Raw genomic sequence first — 20,943 nt, 5'->3', positions numbered from 1 at the left:
ATTTCAAATATTGCCTCTCTCTCCAAAAATAATCATAACACCTCAGGATCCCATAAATATACACCTTTCCCTGGATTAGCCTAAATCAAAGGAAAATATAATATATGATTTTTTATTTTTTAATTAAAGAAGAAAGCTTCTTTTTTATATTTTGTAACATTTTCTTTGAATTTTCCTTATTCCCCTAAAATAAAAATGAATCAGATTATTGGGGCTCCTTCCATGAGTGTTGCGTTTTGATGAGTGTGTCACGTCGAAAAAGCGTCTCGAGACCCCCGCATGCGTTCTGCTCCATTCCGTCGCGCTCAGTATGTGTGAAGACGTCTTGAGGAGTTTGCCTTGCCCATCACACCCCTTATATAGGCATATAAACGGTCAAATGTCGAGCAGCAGCGAATCGCCTCTCAGATCCATAAAAAAAGACATGGGGTATGGAGAAGCAGCCCAATGCGGCTGTTTCCAAAAAAGTATTGAATGTCCAGAGGAATTCAGTCACCCCTCCCGTGAAAGTGCGTATTTGAGAGCGCGCACAGGAGCGGGCGCTCGCACTCCAGCTCTGCGTACGGTCCCAAGCGCTTCTGACCCTCGCTCCTCTCTGGACATTTCTCTATTGCAGCCGAGCAACCCATAAGCAGCCATGGATGCCATTAAGAAGAAGATGCAGATGCTCAAGCTCGACAAGGAGAACGCCTTGGACAGAGCTGAGCAGGCTGAGGGAGACAAAAAGGCAGCGGAGGACAGGAGCAAACAGGTCTGCGGTTTTTATGAGGACTTTTAAAAGTTATCCATAACGCGCACGCGCACGCGCCGCTCCCGCGCGCTACTTGATAAATGGATTATTACTGCGCCTGAGTGGATTTATAGTGACAGAAGAAGGGTAAAAGTAACGAGTACAAGAATTAAACATTTTAATGTCAATTAATGCCCTTTTATTGTAACGCAACCAATGCAAAAAGATGCAACCTTTAATGCATTAACCCTTAATGTTCAATTGATACAGGATTAACTAACCTATACGGTTTTTACTTACTGTCGAATAATAGCCTATTTATCAGTTTTCAGTGTTTCAACTATATTTTCATCATTAGCAGGCTAATTAAATTCAAAATGGTTGAATAAAATAATGACAGTAGGCTGTAGCCTAACTCTTGGATTAGGCTACTTAAACTGAAGTATTCAGTCAACCGTTTTAGTGTGCTGTCTTTTAACACTGTGACTGTAGTAGCCTATTTTCACAATTAAAACCTTGTGTAAACTCGTTTGGTAGATAATATTGATGCTTTAACCCTTTGTGGTATCGTGAAGTAAGCTACACAAACATTTAAGAAGTATGATCCCAACAAAGCATACAGTAAAAAATAAAACAAATGCAAATAAAAAGCATGTTAAGTATATTTTTGAGCTACTAAAAAGGCCTTTGGGTCTCCGAGACCACAAACAGAAGCAAGGGTTAAACAGCATGTTTAGTATTTAAAGTAAACATGTTTAGTGACATTTCTAATAAAAGTTTAGCTCATTTGTTATGAAAACTGTCATTTATGCATGTGTAGTTAGAAGACGAACTAATTCAGTTGGAAAAGAGGTTGCGCGTAACGGAGGACGAGCGTGATAAAGTGCTTGAGGAGTACCAGAGCGTCGAGGAGAAGCTCCTGTCTGCTGACGAGGTCGCCACCAAGGTATTTTGTGTTCCTGTCTGAATCTCCCTAACTTTTCTTTCTTCCTGTCTCTTTCTCTGTCGGTGTCTTTGCCCGCCACACCACGCGCACACTCCGCTTCCCGCTCCTCACTGCTGTCAATCAATCACTCAAACACGCACAGCTTGAGGATGACCTCGTAGCACTGCAGAAGAAACTGAAGGGCACTGAGGATGAGCTCGACAAATATTCCGAGGCTCTTAAAGATGCACAGGAGAAACTGGAGGTGGCTGAAAAGAAAGCCGCAGATGTGAGTAGCTATGGAGCATCACCGCCTTCACGCATCTTTTCCTGACACTTTTGGCATGCCACACCTTTATTATTTACAGATAAGAGTCGGTTTTCATATTTGAGGATGGTTGTGAATATTGCTTTAGGACCCAGGTTGCTCTTTTTTTTCCTCAGACGTCAAAATAAAGTTAACTATATGGCCAAAAATTTGCCTATGGCATAGTATTATAAACACAATCCGCATATCTCTGACCAAACATGGTGTATTAGTATAGATATGAAAACATTAATACACGATTCGCGATTTTAAATTATAAGACGTGCATTCCAAGACAGAAGAGAGTGAGCAGGCAGGCTGTTATATTTAGCCTAGTGCTTTATATGGTCAAGACTCAGACCCACTCCTTGGGCTCTGCCCTTGAGAAAGACTCATCGACTGAAACTGAAACTGACATTGATTCTTTTAAAACTAAACTGTATTCTGAGAACTGCACGAGTAGACGATCCAAAGTCTTGACAAGTCTTTGCATAGCTTTGCATGATACAAGATATAGTCCTTTGACCATAACTTCAGCCTCATTTGAATTTAAGTCGTTTTGCGTTTTATTGATTCACCATTAGTTATTCAATAATTGAGAGATATATATATATTTTTAAATAACTTAAAAGAATATACGTAGGTAGAAACTGATTCTCACTCAGTTTTGTTGTGTTAAAATAATAGATCTTTGTAGTATGGTCTTGAAAAGTGCACACTTGGACTCCCTCTCGTGTGCATCAACAGAATTACACTAAGGGCGCAAAAATAGGTTGTATTTAAATTTCAAATTAAAATATTTTTAACATTAATATAATAGTAGTAAAAATATTATTGGTTAATGTTGATAAATTACATAAATATAATAGTAATAAAATATTAATTATTAAATATGATAAATTAATGTTAAATATATATTTAAAAAAACATAATATAAATGATCGTTTATTTTAATAAATTCATTTAATTTAATAGCAATAAAATAATATAATCACAATAATGTAATATTATTAGTATAGAATTATTGTTGTCATAATTTTCCATAATATTTTTGTCATAATGTCTGCACATTACAATATCAAAATGTTTAGAAATAAGTTTATAAATATATATATATTAATATATATATTAATATTATATAAATATACATCATATACATATAATAGTAATATATTTGTATAAATAATTTAATAGTAAATTAATATAATCATAATTAATAATAATATAATCATAATTAATGTAATATATATATATATATATATATATATATATATATACATATATTACATTAATTAAGTATAATAAAACATAATTGTCCAGAAAAAAAATACAATAGCATAGTCAGCTCTGATCAATACTCTAATTATCCCTATAGAGGGCGCAAGTGGACTAAACAAATAGATTCGAGGCCCAGAACAACGTGCCCCCTCCCACTGAAGTTATTCCATATTTAGCAGCTCAGTTTCAGCACCAGCACTCTATAGTCAATTACCCATCAGGCTATTGATTAACGCATCCAGGTGTGCAGCAGGTGCAGGATGTAAACGTGTATCTTGCACATCCTCCAAATGACTTTAAAATAAACTACTATTAAATGAATTGGTAAAATGAGTCTTTCATGCAACATATTAAACATGCATTGCATTCACCTCTTAAATGTCTCTCATGGAAATACTGATCGCTGAAAATCGGTAGATAAGCCCTAGTTCATGGTAATGACGTCGTTTGGGGCTCGCCTATGAAAACATGGTTACTTCCGGTGTGATCTGAAACGTTGCTCCGCGTCTTCGCGTTTACCACAGATCAGAGGCAACAGCGTCTCTGAGCTCTGTTCATTTGAAGGAAACGCGTTCAAAGACGACGCTTTTAGTGCTTATTTAGAATAAGAATGGCGGCTACATCACTGGAAGCAGTCAAACGGAAAATAAAACTGTTGCAAGAGCAAGCGGACGGTGCTGAAGAGAGAGCGGAGAAACTGCAGAGGGAACTGGCGCTCGAGAGGAAAGCCAGAGAAGCAGTAAGAACGCAGAATGATACAAAGTATAAAGTGCATGTGTAGAAATGCGACGCGCAGCAGTGTAACGTCGCGCGCATTCCATGCGTTCCGATGCGAGTGAGTTCATTGAAACAGTCGCGTTCGGAACGGATACGATAGCGCGCGAGGTGATGTGCGGAATTAAAGTAGCGGAATTTCTCAGACGCCCTCTACGCGCTGTTTACGGCGACATTCGTATCACGCCCGTTTTTAAATAACTTCTCTTTTCTTACTTGCAACAAACTGGAGACGCGAATTAAATGTTTGCCAGTGTGATTATAACCTGACGCGTGTAAATATAGTTTAAAGGAGCTGAATAATGACATCCGATTCGTATCCGAACGAGTCGAATCTTGAAAATGAATCGATTGAACCGGGTCACCTAATCGGCCTGATTGATTAGTTCACCAATTTGACTGAAACGCTGTGAACGGTCTAAACAACAATTAATTGACTCCCTCTTAAACCTGTCCGACTTTTGATAGGCGGGAATCGTTTCGTTCGAATGTGATCGATTCCCAAAGAGCCAATAATGATTTAATGTAAAAATCGGTCTCAATAAATTACATTTGTTTGTTTGTTTTTTAAATGGCAAAAACTTTCAACTGGGAGCTTAAATACATTTTGGACTAAAATTGATTACTTAAAATGTAAAGTCATGCTATAGCTTGAACTGAATCATTATTTTTATGAACTAAATCGTGACTGCATACTGAATTAAGAAGACTCATGAAATTTTATTTAAAAGCACCCACTTAAAAATGTAATATGGGTATTAGGGACTATGTGATGACACACAGCCTACGTCTGAATGTCAATTAGTGAGTCGTTTTTAACCGGTTCTTTGAACTGAACTGTTCGAAAGAATCGATTCTCGGAAATGAGTCGGACGTTTTGAAACAGGACGTTTAAACAACAGAGACCATGTTGTTTTCACCCCAAACTTTGAGATCGCTGATGACATCTCTGTGCAAGACTCATCCCTGTGTTTTCAGTCTGTTCTCTTGTTGATGGTTGTAATTGGAGATTCTGGTTATAATCCGGTTAGTTAAGTAAGTTGTGGTGCTGTGAATAGGTCCTTGTTTGACAATTTACATTGGACCAGAGGCTCTGAGTGTAATCATTTTAGGCTAATAGCCTTCAACAGTTCAGTAGTGATCCTGGACAGAACTGTTTATGCAGGCTCTGCTGTTGTGGTTTTATCGTAATGAATAAGGTGCTGCTTCTTCTGGCTGTATGCTGATATCTCATGAAGCATTTTAGCATTTTCCCTTATATGGCCAGTCTGCATCTTCACATACAATAGGAATCTCCTTAGTCATGCTGAAATAAACCGTGATAGCTCTAGTTTGCTATAGAAGCAATGGTCTCAGTCTTTTCTATACAAGCATGCTTGAGACTCTGGGCCCTTTAAGGAAATGTAGCAGTTCAGTGCTGGCTGTCAGGGTTATCTGTATTGCTTTCTAGTTTTTCATATCTCAGCTGACAATATAACATGCACTTTGCCCCAGGTAGTTCCCTTTTGTGGAAGGCCTTTGCTTATCACTGGACTGGGACTTAAGCAGAAGTTATTTGTTATGCATGCTATAAAAACATAAATATGCACTCAGGTTTTTATGGTGTAACAATATTATATATTTAAAGTACTTGGGAATATATGTCAAGTAATTTAGCATATGTTAAAAGCCAGTCTTATAGGCCAGATTTTACGTTGGATGTAAAGAGGTGTCTCCAACACTGCTTTTCAATGCATGAATTATGTAGTCAGTTGCATTGTATTAATTGCATTTATAATTGTGAGAACAGAACTGACCCAATTCTGGTTCACAGTCCACCAGGAACCCACAGCTACTGCTGAATGAGACTTTAATGTTGCCCAAGCTTCATAAAGCAGCATTGAGTTTCCCTGCAGTATGTTTGAAATTTTCTCAGGTATCAGGAGCAGCCTGTAGTTCTTCACTGGTCATGTGTGTTTGTTTGCCCTTTGACTGTGTAATCCCTGTAGGTCCACTGCGATTCCCTCCCAACGCCTTTTAATGTTGTCCCAGAGGCTAATGATCGGTAATGATCCGATGGCCTAGTCATGTCTCATCCATTAGCGTTGCTGTCATTATGTGCTATCATGATGTGTGCGACCACAGCAGAAGAAATCGCTCTGTCTCAGTAGATTTGAATGGAAGCTAAGCTTGTTAGTACTGCTGTTTATAACCAAATTACTCCGTCGCCAAAACTTGGTTACAAATACAAGCCTGACAAGTTCTTTACTCTGAATGGGAGCCGTCAGCATTTGTGAGGTTTAGGTGTCACTGTCTATGTGAACTGTGGGTGAACATCTGATCTTGAGCTTTTATACCAGTTCCTCTGTGCTCTTCAAGGCTGAGAGTGATGTAGCTTCCCTGAACAGACGTATCCAGCTGGTTGAGGAGGAGTTGGATCGCGCACAGGAGCGTTTGGCCACTGCCCTGCAGAAGCTGGAGGAGGCCGAGAAGGCTGCTGATGAGAGCGAGAGGTTAGTACAGTACACTGACACTTACTTTACAATTACAAAGAATGGTGTAGGACAGTCTATACCATTGTATAGTGAAATAAAATGCGTAGAAAGTCTACTGACAGCCTGCTTTACAATTGTGTGGATATCAGCAAGGTTATTGTTGTGCAGGACTACTAGTGCAATTTTGTGAGTGAATAATTCATGTTTGCTTTTGGCATTTTCACTTTAGTTTTGACGTTTTCATTGCCTTCAAAGACTGACTATAGCATAACATTTTAAGTGTGAGCTGAGGGCTATTTAATTGATTGAAAAAATATGCTCTTTACTGAATGAATCACAGAATCTCATTTGCGAACGAACCAAATGAACGTGGTATCTCAACATAACTCATACGTAGTGACAATCATAACTCAAAACATTTTGCTTGTGAGCGAACTGAATAAACGCAGTGTCTTGTTTGTGAATGAACCAAATGAAAATAATGCTGAATCGGCGAACTGACAAAACATTTAGTCAATAAAATAAATAAATGACCAAACATTTTATCACTGCATTTCCTGTATGAGTTTGTCCATGCTGCCAAGCCCTAGTATATACAGTACACGTGTACAGGGCTATAGCATACCGTGGTATTGTGTAGTACAATGCAATCAAGCGTGGCATTCTGTAGGACCATCAGCCTGATTCGCTGAAGCAGAACGAGTCAGTTGAGCAGGTCCACACCCCGTTCCTCCCCCTCTTGCAGTGACTGTGTGCGGCTCTGCCGATGTGTTGCTATTGAAATGACAACATGCTGCCACTTCCTAGCCTGCACCGCACATCTGGTGCCCTGCATAAAGACTGTTTGTGTGTGCTGAGGGAAGTCCATGTAATTTTCTAATCACCAGCACAGCGACCCTACATGAGTAGTTTGTAATCGTAGTTGTGTTAAGGCAAGCCATCGCTATTATTATTATTATTATTATTATTATTATTATTATTATTATTGCTCAATTCAATTACGGGGTTTTGTTTATTTTATTTTTATTTTAACAATATAGTTTATCTTAACAATAAAATAAGTTATTGAACAAATTATGCTATAAAAAATAAAGCATTATTTTAATACATTAAAAAAACATTCAAAATGTAAATTTTTTTATTTTTTTTTTGAACGTTTTAAGAAGCCCTTGAAATGCCTCAGCACATAGCAGAAACATCAAGGGCATTGCAGTCGGTTGTAGTTGTGTGATGCTGTTTTTGGCCTAAACAACTGACGTGAGCTGTATGCGTAGAGCCATTGGGTTACTGAATAAACAGCAATTTGTAGAGGCACTAGGCTGCATTTCCCTTCCTTTGTTTGCACACACAGAGTCCCTCTGTCTCCAGCCCAGCACGCCTGCATAGAACCACTCTGTACCGAGACCTTGTCTAGCTCTTAAGTGCTTTTTCCCTCCCATTCATCTGTTCTGACAGTGACTGTTGTGATAATACAAGAAAACATGGGTTTAGAAGCTAAAACTGTGTCTTTGATCCCAGAGCTTAACTGCAGACAAGTTGGTGGCTTTGAATGTAACTTGTAGTGAATAATTGATCCAAATTGAGTCATCGTGATGCTATAAAGAGATTTCATCTTTCTTTGAATCCATTTCTTGCTTCCTCCTTCCAGAGGCATGAAGGTCATTGAGAACAGAGCTCTGAAGGATGAGGAGAAGATGGAGATTCAGGAGATCCAGCTGAAGGAGGCCAAACACATTGCTGAGGAGGCCGACCGCAAATACGAGGAGGCAGGTTTCCTCAGCCACCAAACCATACATGCGCGCGCGCACAAAAAAAAAAAAATTACTTCCTGCCTAGCCACATGACCTTTCACACTTAAAGTGTGAGCGAGCAGATGCTCAGCATAAGCATAAAAAAAGATTTGCTGTATTTTTAAATCTGATCTGATAGCTTTGTGGTTTTTGTTTGTCTTGGCTTGTTTTTGTTTGTTTGTTAGTTTTGGATTTTTGTTGCATTGCGTTTTTGTTTGTTTTTGTTTCTTTGTGATTTTGTTTTGAACTGGTTATCTTGTTTTGTTTAATTGTCTTGTTTTATGTCCTTTTGGTTTCTGGTGATTTAATGCTTTGCTTTTGCTTTTGTCTTTTTTTTTTTTTTTTTTGCGTTTTTTTTTTTGTCTTTTGTTTTCATTTTGTCTAGTCTAATGCGTAGAAAGTGTTTTCCCCCTTTTTAAATTAGCTATAAGTACAAGTATGTAATTGTCCCATGATCTGGCCTGTGTGTGTGCAGGTGGCCCGTAAGCTGGTGATCGTTGAGGCTGAGCTGGAGCGCACAGAGGAGCGTGCTGAGCTGAATGAGAGGTACAAGACTTTCCTGCAGCCTCTGCATGCCTGCACAAACCTACACATACATGCCTTCATATTCATGCATGTGCCTGAGTCTCTTCACACACCCTTACAGATTCTGTGTCAGGAGGCATACACACAGAATACATGAGACGCTAACTAGCCTTTTACTTGCTGAGGCCAATGAATGCAAAATGTATTAAAAACTAGAGCTTCTCTGTTACTGTTACAGTCCTTTGTAAACAGTATAAGAGCCACTTCTGACATATAAATGTTAGTTTAGTCAGCACTCCATGTGCTCTGCTTGTCCCGCCTCCAGCTTTTCCTGATTCATTGTTTTAAATGTGACGTATCATACCGTAGCACTATTTTTAACTTGAAATTAATTCTCTAAAATGGCATCCTCAGGTGTTGTGATTTATGCCTGTATACAAATATGCCCACTTCCCTGCTATCTAGTATGCGTGAAAACAGTAGAAATCAGTAGGTCAATAAGTTGCATGTCTGCATACAAATTATTCATTAAACGATAGAAGAAAATATTTGGATGGCCTTCTTCCGATTCTGACTCTTTAACAGTAGCTTAGACGTAACACAACAATGCGTCCCGTGTGTAAATCCCCTAAGAATATTACTACCATATTGCTAATGGCTAATAACTGCTTCACATTCCTGTTTCTTGTTTTGGTTGTCTTATGTTTTATTTTTGCATGCACTGTTAACTTGCATGTGGCCCATGTTTGGAATGGCCTTCCCTCTGCACACACTAACAGACGCCTTCGGAGATCACAGGATGAGCTTCGAGTGTTGGACCAAACCTATAAGTCATTAAAGGCATCAGAAGAACAGGTACTGCACGCCAGTCATTAGGTTGCATACATCTAACCTTGTGTACTCTGTAAGAGACAAAATCCGTTTCCCTTGCCTTGTACCCATGCAGCTTTATTTGGTCCATCTTTTTGTTTGTTTGCTTCACGCCCTTCTAACTTGGCAGGAATGCTGCAACTTGATTTCTTCTCATACGGTGTAACTCCTAACAACTTGCATGCAGCAGTTATTTAGACTTCGATTCGTCATCATGGCACATTCCTGCGGTGTTAATGGGACTTTGGGCTCCCCTTGTCCTCCATCCCTGTTTTGATTGATTTTGGGGTTTTGTTTATTTTGTTCCTCTTTCTTCTCTTCCGGTTCCCTGATGTCCCTCTGTTCCAACCTGCTTCTGGTTCTCCTCCTCTCAATGTACCTTTCCTCCTCTCCTCTGTGTTCTGTGTGTAAAACAACAGCAAATGCTCTGAGCTTGAGGAAGAGTTGAAAACTGTGACCAACAACCTGAAGTCCCTGGAAGCCCAGGCTGAGAAGGTAGGTGTGCTCTGCTGCTCACCCAGGCACACCATCCACCCCTCCTCCTCAACAAACCAGGATAACCAATGTTTCTGTTTAACAACCCATCTTTGTGTATATATGTAAATGAGGGGTTGAATTGTGTGCGTGCTTGCTTTTTTGACATTTTCTGATTTTGTATTGTTGTGGTGCTGGTCTAACTGGTGCACCAGATTCAGCGTAGTGTTGTTGTTTTTATTTGTTTTGTTTTTTAACTTCTGGTGAAGCTTTCTGGATAACCATTCAAATCTTGTTAAAGTGAAATCTGGTTAAGAGTCAAGGTCTCTGCACACTGCCTCAAACTTTTGTCTGTCATCAAAAAAAAAATCAGACCGTGTTCAATTTTCTGTGTTTCCGCATCCGTAGCAAGCACTTTGATAGGAAAGGATGACGAATACAAAAAAATATGAAAAACGCATACGGAAATTTTGTACTCGGTGTGCAAGGCCCTTCAGTCTGTGAACACTCAAAAGCAAGTTAACTTTGTTGCTGCATCCGAAGTTATACGCATGTATGAATATCTGTATCTGCCTTAGACTTTAGCTGATGATTTTGATCAACATTAGCTTACACGACGTAAGTTATCATATCTTAAAAACCTGTAATATTGAGTTAATGCTAGTACTGTCAAATCGGTTAATCGAGATTAATCGCATCCAAAATAAGTTTGTTTACGTGTATTTTGTGTAGATATTTATATATGCATGCATGTATATATTTTAAGAAATGTTATACTTATTTATATTCATATAGAAAATAAATAAAATGCTTAATATAAATATTTCTTAAATATATCCGTGTGTGTATGTATATAAATGTACACAGTACATACTCCTCATGTAAACAATTATATTTTGGATGCGATTTCATCGATTTGACAGCCCTATTACACATTAAAGACACAAACGAATACATTTTCGTCTGTGAAAATAGTCCCACATCTTTGGTAATTTAAATGTCAGCGGTTTTTATCTATGGATTACACAGTCTGAATATATAAAATGTGTTGTATATGAATGCATGTATGATAATGTATAAGTACACACACACACACAAATATATGTCTGTGTATATGTGTGTGTACTTGTATTATATTATATGTATGTGTTATGGTTTAACAACGTTTTGTGTGTGTGTGTATATATTTTATTTCTACAGTGACAACTACTCTTAAACTTCTTGATGATGCTTAAGCCACTGCTGTGGCATCCAAAGTAGATATTATTGAATACACTGTCCATGATGATGTCATCATTTACAAAATGACAGTGGAAGTAGTCAGTCCTAGATATGAGAACAGGAGAAAAACAAATTCTGGTTTATGTGCTGTAACAGCCTAAGAGTGTTATTGAGCGGAGTGCCAATGTAGTGTTAAATGCTCATGTGCTGGTTTGTGTTTTGACGTCTGTCCCTCTTATGATGTCTGCAGTACTCACAGAAAGAAGACAAATACGAGGAGGAGATCAAGGTCCTCACTGACAAACTAAAGGAGGTATGAACATTTTTCATGATATTTAGTCATCCTTCTGTCCAGGGGAGTCAAGTATATCAAGTCTTGCATCACTATATCAATAGTTTAAATCACTGTTATTGTGTATATATCACACCGTATTAACTTATCTCATTTGATTATTTTTTTTTCCTTACTAGTTCTGGGTTTTTAATATTTTATTAGCTACAAATGACTGTCCCAGTAGTCTCAATGTTTTGTTTTTTTTTTTCTTCTGCAGGCCGAGACCCGTGCCGAGTTCTCTGAGAGGTCAGTCGCCAAGCTTGAGAAGACCATTGATGACCTTGAAGGTACGACTTTCATTAGAGTCATTTCAGCAACTGTCAAATTTTCATTCATATGTGTGAGTGTGAAGTATTCAGAGCGACTACTCCTTTCGCTTCAGGTCATAAAGCTTTCAGCCTTTTATTTCGCTACCGTCATTCTTTTCCTCAAACCTTCTGACCTACTGGCCTTCTTTCAGCTTCCTTATCAGTTCAGTCGCACAATTAAGCATTACCTCTTTCGGAGAGACCAGTCATGTGCAGATCCACACACACAGACTTCACATTGTTTTGTAAGATGACACCCGTGTTACTGAGGTCCAATTACACGCAGCATTTAAACTTCATTAGGCTTTTATGAGCAGCTGTTAAATAGTCTTCTCCTGTATTTGGATTTACACAAGTCCAAGTTCATTTTCATAACTGTACCGCAGTGTTTGCACTTTGTTAATGTATCTGTGATAATTCAACATCCTGGTCAGAGAGGCAACCGTAAGAACCTTAACAGGGATGGTTCATCCAAAAATTAACTGTTATTTATTCGCATTCATGTCGAACCGGTTTGATTTAATTTATTTCTGTTTTCTAAGTTGATAATGTTTTTGCACAGCAAATCAGTATAGGGTGATTTCTGAAGGATCATGTGACACTGAAGACTGGAGTAATGATGCTGAAAATTCAGCTTTGCATCAGAGGAATAAATCACATTTTTAAATTATATTCAAATAGAAAAGTTATTTTAAATTGTAATAATATTTCAAGATTTTTCAGTATTTTTGATCAAATAAATGCAGCTTTGGTGAACATAAGAGACTTCTTTCAAAAAATATTTTAACATTTAAAGTGCATTTATTTCATGTTAAAACACAACCTTACAGAGAGTACTGTAAAAGTAGTCAGTAGCCATGTTTCCATCCAAAGTTACAAATTAAACTTTTGCGCAGAATTGGAATATTGCATAAAATATTTGCGAATAAAGCACCGTTTCCATCCAGTGAGTTGAAGAGAACTAAATTGTCACTTCCTGATTAACTTGATGCTGTGCAATGAGATCCGTCCATTGGTTGGTCCAGGTATGCTGTCCCATCGCAAAGCCATGTCTTTTTTGATGCACTTTAAGAAATGGTTTCTTTAAATTTGTTTCCATCATATTTTATGTGCATGTTTTCTTACCGGATAAGAAAATTATCCTACTTAGTTGAGCGTGTAAGTTTTGATTTTAGTTTTTTGGATTATTTTTATTTTATTTTTTTTTTGTATGTGCATCTTGGCGTTTCCATCCAAAATGTGCATAAAAATTGGTGGATGGAAGCCTAGCTAATGATTTGCACTATATAAAAAGTGCACAAATTATTCAAGACATGGAGGCTTGACAAATGACAAGAAACACAGAAACCAGTGATACCTGGAATGGCATCTAGACAAGCCGTAATGAGTTAAATGAGATTTAAAAGCTTCAACGGGTGGGAAAAGAGCATTCTGGACATTTTCTGATATGGTGTTCCACTGAAGAATTAAAGTCCTACAGGTTTTGAACAACATGAGTGAATAAATAATGACAATTCATTTAAAGGGGTCCTATTATACTCTTTTACAAAGTCTTGGTTTAGTTTTGGGGGTGTACTAGAACATGCTCTGATGCTTGGTGGTTCAAAAATCGCATTATTTTTCACATAATTCACATTATTACAATACTTTTCTCCCCAACCTGGCACAAACGGCTCGACTAGTTCCGGGTTTGATGAAGGCCCGCCTTCCGAAAAATGAAATGTGTTGTGATTGGTTAGCTGTCCCAGTGCGCTGTGATTGGCGAACAGCTTAGACGGTGTTTCAGTGCTGCCTCGCCCTATTGCCATATCAGTTCAGACCCCGAGAATTTTGAACAAGAGGATCGCGCAGAACCTTTGCACGCACGGATATTACAAGACATAAAGTGGTAACAATTGTTTTTTCTTGGCTAAATCACGTTTTAGATGGGATGTCAACAACAGCTTAAAAATAACTGCATTTACTATGTACAGATAATGCAAAGGTAATGTTTATTGTTCTTTAATTCTAACATTATAACTTGTGTGGCGGCATATAGCCTATGTAAATTCATTCTCTGCCAGCAGAAGCCGCTATTGGAGTGGTAGAGAGCGAGGATTCCCCGGTAACGCTGTACACAAAGCAGCGCTCTGCTCACAAACGCTGCTTTATCAGACATTATATACAAGATGAACTGAAAGTGACATCAAACATTTTCTGAAGACAGTTGGTTTCCATCAGAAATACAGTGATATAAAAACACCCGCACTGGTTTGAAACGTGCAGTGCTCAACCAAGTGTTCTCCCCACCCCCCAACCATTCAAATTTCCATAGATGGGATTTATTTATCATATTCTAATGGGCCACTGTGTGATGTCACAAATACAGGAAAACAATCTTGTAATCCAAAACGAGCCGTTCGTTGTAGTTCTTGAAAAGGGTTTTTTTTTTTTTTACGAAATATCTCCCTTTGGAGTGGACTTTGAGATTTATAAAATATTTTTATGCCCAAACATACTTCACACAGATTAAAATTCAAAAAGTGAAAAAGCATAATAGGACCCCTTTAACATCTCGTTCAGTAAGTGACCTGTGAGCGACCCTGTTTGGTGTTTCATGGTGACTGACAAATTTGTCATGGTTTTGCCTTGTGTTTCAGTTCCTTTCCATTCCTCCTTAACTTTATTTTCTGTTTTCCCTCCACTCTCTCTCTCTCTCTCTCTGTCTTCACGTCACTCTCTCGCTGTCTGTCACTCGGTTCACCGGGCCTCATCTTGCCGCTGGATTGGATGCTTCACTCCTGCACCTGTTTTTATCCCTTCCCTCCACCTCTTCCTCTCCACCCTCCTCTGTCTCCCTTCCATCAAACACACCGTCCCGAATCCCGATAGATGAGTTGTATTCCCAGAAACTCAAGTACAAAGCCATCAGCGAGGAGCTGGACCACGCTCTCAACGACATGACTTCAATGTAATTCATCTGCGTTCTCTGCCTGTGCCTGTACTCCTCCCCATTACCCATAATCCCCACTCACCCGCTCTAAATAAGGTCTTGTATCTTCAGTTCACACACTGACTCTTTCCTCCGTTTAAAAACTCTATCTCTGTAACTCTACAAGGCTTATGGTTCCTGTACTGTTATTTGAGGTATCTGAAGTATTTGCTTATTGCAAATTTGTCCATGGGTCTTAATGTTAAGGCCATGGCTTGTAGAGTTAGTGTATAGGAGTTTTGTGATTTGAATTCATAACTATTGTATTACTTCATTTGAAATGATATTGTGAGAAAACACAACTCCTAACTCTCAAACGTTTGGTAAAATTTTTGCTGGTCAGTACTAGGGCTGGGTGATATAGCTTTAAAAGTTAGTTTATTTATTTTATTATATAATTGTAAAATTAAAATCTTTGTAAAACATTAAATATATAAACATTAAATTAGGGCTGTCGCGATTCTTATTTTATTTTTTTTTAAATCGTCAACTTTAATTTTGCTCGCGTCGACTAACCGGCAAAATACCGGAAGTGGCGCATTTCACAGACGAAAATGCATAAAACACATTTTTAGACTATTTTCCAAGGCTGCATGATATATTAAACCCACTTAAAAATCATAATTAAGCATAATTGTGAATTCACAAACGCTATGATTTAATTAAATTATATGCGATGCAGTTCACACAGTATATGTGCTTTATTTCCATGAAAACGTGGGTATTAACAAACAGGGATTTAGTCAGTTAACTATCTTTTAGAAATGTTAACAATATTCAGGATATTGGTTCATTTTAAAACACAATAATATAGAAAGCTGGACTCTATCACCCAGCTATACTGGCAGTTCTGTGAAGTCTTAACCCCAAAGCATGTGAAATGCAGTCAGAAATGCACCACGGTTTTACAGTGGGAAGCATTTCATGCTCGGTGACTTCGTGTGTGTGGTGTTTCCTCTCCTCTGGTGTAAATTCAGCTACTAACAAGGTCTTCTTCTGTTCAGAAGACCGGCCCAAAGCCTGCTGTGTAGAGATGCTTTCTGATCGTAGGATGTTGTCTCATATGTAGTAGTTGTTTAGGAGCTTGAGCTGCTTGGTGAAAGCTGTGGGGTTGTTTGGCTCCCCTCTATGGCCATTCAGCATTAGCGTTAGCTAGAGACTTTTATGATATCAGAGATCAGTGGAGACTCTTTATAATAAGCAGCATCGTGGCTCCTGTATGTGGTGGTTTCTTCCCTCTTCTTGTGTTTGATGGCTTTCTCTGTCCCTTCCATCACCTTTTTTCTTACTTTTTCCCCCCGCGCAGATAAATTGTTCATCAGAGACGCGTCCCGCCGGCTGAACGACTTCACTCTGCTCTTTCCAGCCTTTCTTTTCCTCTCATCCCTCTACATTAGGTTTTGTTATCCATCTCTTCTTGTACAGAACCTTTAATTCATTTGGCTTTATGTAAAACTATGTAAACATCTCATTTTTGTTCTTTATTTCCTTTTCATTTCTATGTGCTTTTATTGCTGTGGCTCTAATAAAGTCAGAAGCACTGGTAGAAGTCATGGGTTTCTTCTTTGGTTATTTTATGAGATGTTATATCAAGCGAGCTCTTGTTCGTTAAGTGTTTAATAAAGGCCATCTATTTATGTGGGGAACGTTCCTAAAGCGCTGCATGTTGGTTTCCTCATATTTACATGTTAGGTAAATTCATCCTCTCCTACTATTCAAATTTCTGTGCATTTTTAATCAGGTTTTGTCAGGGTAAAAGATGACTGTCAATTCTATTCTAACATCACTTCATTAAACCGCATGATTACCTGTCATTTATGAGCTGTGCTAGTAGTAAATGTGGTGATAAACCAGCATCACTAATAGTTACCACTAAAATAATATGAAATAAGTATTTAACTCCACTTAAAAATGAATCGTGTATCAAACTGTGCTGCGTGTTGAGGAGAGATCTGATAGGCTTGCATTAAGAGAGCAGATCTGAGCCATATCTGTGAGGAATATAATAGACAGAGCAACCTAGCAACCATTTCTTCAGAAAATGTAAAAGTAAATTTTTTTTATGTAATGACAACAGATCCTATTATTATTATTATTACATAATCTGAGAAAATTGTTGCTATAATGGTGTTTTAAAACACATTCCCCACCTTTTACTGTAGGAGAACAGTGTTGCAATAGATATCTAAAAAATAATTTAACATTTTTAAAGCCGTAAAATGTATATATAAACTTGGTATTAAACTTTTTCATTCTGTGAATGTCATTCCAATGCTAGTTAGGTATATACAATAATGGGTTTTTTTTCTTCTGCCTGCTTTGTGGTATGAAAAATATATATATATATATATATATATATATATATATATATATATATATATATATATATATATATATATATATATATATATATATATATATATATATATATATATATAAATAATAAGCTTTCCATTGGTGTATGGTTTATGATAGGACAATATTTGGCTGAGATACAAATATTTGAAAATCTGGAATCTGAGGGTGCAAAAAAATCAATATTGAGAAAATCGCCTTTAAAGTTGTACTAATGAAGTCCTTAGCACTTTCATTTACAAATTCATTTTTAATTTACATCAAATTTTTAAGCTAATAGCTGAAGTTCTATAAGGTATAATGTAACAGATAATGATTGCATTCTTCCTTAGATGAATCTTTTTTTTTTTTACATTTCCAAGACTGTCAAGTAATTTTCACAATTTTGCGACAACTTCGTCTGTTGTCCATCAACCGCACACACCTCACTATATGACTGTTGTTACACTGGGCCGCTCTTATTGATGAGCTCTGTGTCCTTCTGTCTGATCCATCTGAATCACCTCCTCCAGGTTGGTTTGAGTCTGAGTGAAATGCTACTAACCTGCAGCTGTTCTCATTTCTTCTTCACTCTGTTCTTTCTGTTTCTCTCTTTCTCTCGTCTTAACCTGCTGCCGCTCCTGTAGACCGTCTCTACCCGCAACTCGAGAAAAACCGCCTTCTCTCTAATGAGCTAAGAATGGCCTTGAATGAGGACTAAAACCAGTGTGGACTGTTGTTTGGTTCTTATCACCAAATGGTGTCTAAAATGAATGCTGTTGTGAATGAACGTTCAAGAAACGTGTTTTTGTAACAAAGTTACATTCTTGCTGCCTTCAAGTCATGTGGGAAAAATAATTACAACACTTAAAAAATAGAAAAAAGTTGAGCAAACTTAAGTTTAAGGCAACTAGCTTCAGCAGATTTTTGCGTCATCTCAACTTGTTTTAAGTTTATACAACAAAGTTGAGAACTCAAAAATCTGCTGAAGCTGCTTGCCTTAAACTTAAGTTTGCTCAATGTTTTTTGTTTTTACAGTGAAGTTGGAATTTTCCACAAAATAACAAATTGTTGGTATGTTGCATTTCGTGCACTATTATTATTGTTTAAAATTTAAACTATTTAGTTTAAATACTTAATGTTTACTAAATTTAAACTATAGTATGTATAATTTAATATACTGCTATTTAAACTATATATTATAAATATAATTTCTAAATTTAAGCGTATATTAAATTATAGGTTAATAGAATGTTTTTTTCTTTGCTTTTCATTGTAAAAAAATATATAATTTTGTACAGAAAGGATATATAATTGTTTTTAATATATATAGTTTTTTTCCCATACATTATATAAATCACTTTTCCTGTGTTCTTGTCAAGACAAATGTCCTGACTTTGTTCATACTTTATATTTAATAGTATTTTTAATTTTTTACTTTTTTTTTTTTTTTATTAATATAAATTATTTAAATTCTAATTTATCCTTAGCTCTGAATTATTTCGGGAAAAGACAAGAGATAAAACACCCTGTTCAGTGAAAGAGAAATTTATTTTATTGCAAATCAAAATCAATAAATTGCAATTTCCGAGCTCGTCCCAGATCTTGAAGGCAGCACGTGGATAATGGATGGCTAGCACTTTAATCAGGATGTCATCTAATGCCTTTTGCTTTATGCAAGAGTCAGCACTCTTTGTGTCCGTCATACATTTATATATTAACACATGTATATCACTGTGTGTATATAGTGTATCTCAGTTATGGATATTTATATGAAAGCATGAACTGAGTGTGTGAGCTATGTATGTTCAATGCTCAAGGCATCCACTGCATGTTATTCCCTACATGCTTTGCACTGATATTAACGTGTCTTTCACTTGATGTTCTAACAGAGAAACTCTCACATGCTAAAGAAGAGAACCTCAATATGAACCAGATGTTGGAACAGACTCTATTGGAGCTGAATAACATGTGAATCCTGCTCACGTAATCTTGACGATGTCTGCAATTTGTACTTTTTTCTTTTTTTTTTTTTAAATGTCCTGACAGTTTTCAGATTGAATAACATGTGCCATTTGTTACAAAAGCTTTAGTTCCTTGTATTTTATTTTATGTAATATTATGGTACATGTTTGTTTTTATTCTGGCTGTGCATAAAGTTAGCAACAATTGCACTTAATTCAATATATGCACATAACGGTTCTAGTGGATATGTCGAGTCTGAAGCCAAGTTGAATTGAGATTGAGAGCTTTTTTCTTTTTTTAATTGTGTACGTGGGATTAGGCTATCCTATGTATACTGGTGCTACTGTGAAGGCGGATGTCTAGCAGTGTGTAGCTTATAGAGTTTATGACTGAACACACACTTTTCCAATTTGGATATCATTCTTTGTGCCAATATTTAGCCATAAAGGGACTTATTTACACTCCAAATTTATTTATTTTTGATTTCCCTCCCGTTTTGCTGCAAGATGTCAGGCAACGTTTATTTGCTGAGTTCGCTTCTGCCGAAAACCATATTTGAAGAATGATGAAATCGTATTTCGTTGTGCCTCATTCATTTTAGTCGTTTTAAATGTACTGTAGGTGTATTAAATGTCATATAAAGATGTACAAAGCTAAAATAAATATTAATAAAACCACTCTGTTTGACATTTTCTAAAGCCTGGGGTCTGTTTTTGAGGTGTTTTTAGCATTTCAAGTGCACTGAATTGTTCACTATATTCACTACAGAGCTTTTCATCTCCTCCCACTCATTGCTGAGAGGATGTTGCCAACAACACATGCTACTCAGACTATCTGCTTCCTGTTACATTTCATATTTGCTTATTCTGTTGCATAAATGTCTCGCTGGAGGAGTTTAGTTGTAGTGTCTGAGCAGTTGGAAGGTGTAGCATGTGACATTGCAGGACGTGGACTAACCGAATGTGTTCAAACGGTTAAAACCACTTGATTACAAAAGCAGACCATTTCAGCCAAAGTCGTCGTTCTTGAGGTTGTGCTGTTAAAACTGATGCAACATTTGTGTTGTTGGCAATAGTGCTGCTGCATGATCATGTCAAGGTGATGTTTTGGCTTCTGAGTGTTTTGATTGGTGCTCTGATGGCGGCGATTTCAAACCGTAAACAAACTATTGTAGAGCTTTAAATTGGACAAATTCAGGGTCGTTGTTGACAGTTTCAGCATGTCTTTACAAAAGGAATGTTGAAAGAATACACGGTGTGAATAAAAACAGCTAATATTATTAGAAATGTTATATAAATATTTTATATGGATGTATGTATTTTTCCCCTTGTGATTATAAGCACATTTTTTGAGAGGGAGAGATTTAGATGGGGGGGTTTTTTCTTCTGATCTAAACATTACAATAATAGTATATCTAAGCATTTATATATTTGATATGTAATTGTATTATCTCTCTTGAGAGATTTTTTTTTTCTGATCTAAACCTTATTATATATATATATATATATATATATATTCTGATCTAAGCATTTCTATAATATATTTGAAATATTTTTATCTTCATCTTAAATAGATGTTTTCCTTCTGATCTAAATGTTCTCCTACAATATATTTAATTATTTTTGTCTTGTGTTTGAAGCATTTATATCACTATATATTAAAA

At 36.9% G+C, this 20,943-nt stretch overlaps 1 protein-coding gene across 12 annotated transcripts; it reads left to right on the top strand.

Moving 5' to 3' along the window:
- Positions 1-310: 310 nt before the first annotated feature.
- On the top strand, positions 311-19,957 carry LOC306866341 (tropomyosin alpha-1 chain-like; the record flags this gene model as incomplete). Of its 12 annotated transcripts, none has more annotated exons than XM_079411474.1 (10): positions 311-751; positions 1,819-1,944; positions 6,373-6,506; positions 8,137-8,254; positions 8,754-8,824; positions 10,093-10,168; positions 11,619-11,681; positions 11,920-11,989; positions 14,882-14,960; positions 16,288-17,310. In XM_079411474.1, exons 1-10 carry the CDS (start codon positions 638-640, stop codon positions 16,289-16,291), a joined length of 855 nt encoding a protein of 284 aa, XP_079267600.1. In that variant the 5' UTR covers positions 311-637. The 12 variants fall into 12 exon arrangements, with proteins under 12 accessions (XP_079267600.1, XP_079267595.1, XP_079267603.1 ...); XM_079411471.1 differs by lacking the exons at positions 14,882-14,960; positions 16,288-17,310 and adding exons at positions 1,551-1,589; positions 19,208-19,957 and having other exon boundaries at positions 515-751; positions 1,858-1,944; XM_079411472.1 differs by lacking the exon at positions 16,288-17,310 and adding an exon at positions 1,551-1,589 and having other exon boundaries at positions 515-751; positions 1,858-1,944; positions 14,882-14,964.
- Positions 19,958-20,943: the final 986 nt, after the last annotated feature.

This window comes from Barbus barbus (genome assembly GCF_936440315.1).
Source record: "Barbus barbus genome assembly, chromosome: 48".
NCBI classification, from domain to species: domain Eukaryota; kingdom Metazoa; phylum Chordata; class Actinopteri; order Cypriniformes; family Cyprinidae; genus Barbus; species Barbus barbus.
The sequence above is the reverse complement of the archived record's forward strand: the minus strand, read 5'-3'. Positions and strand labels throughout refer to the sequence as shown.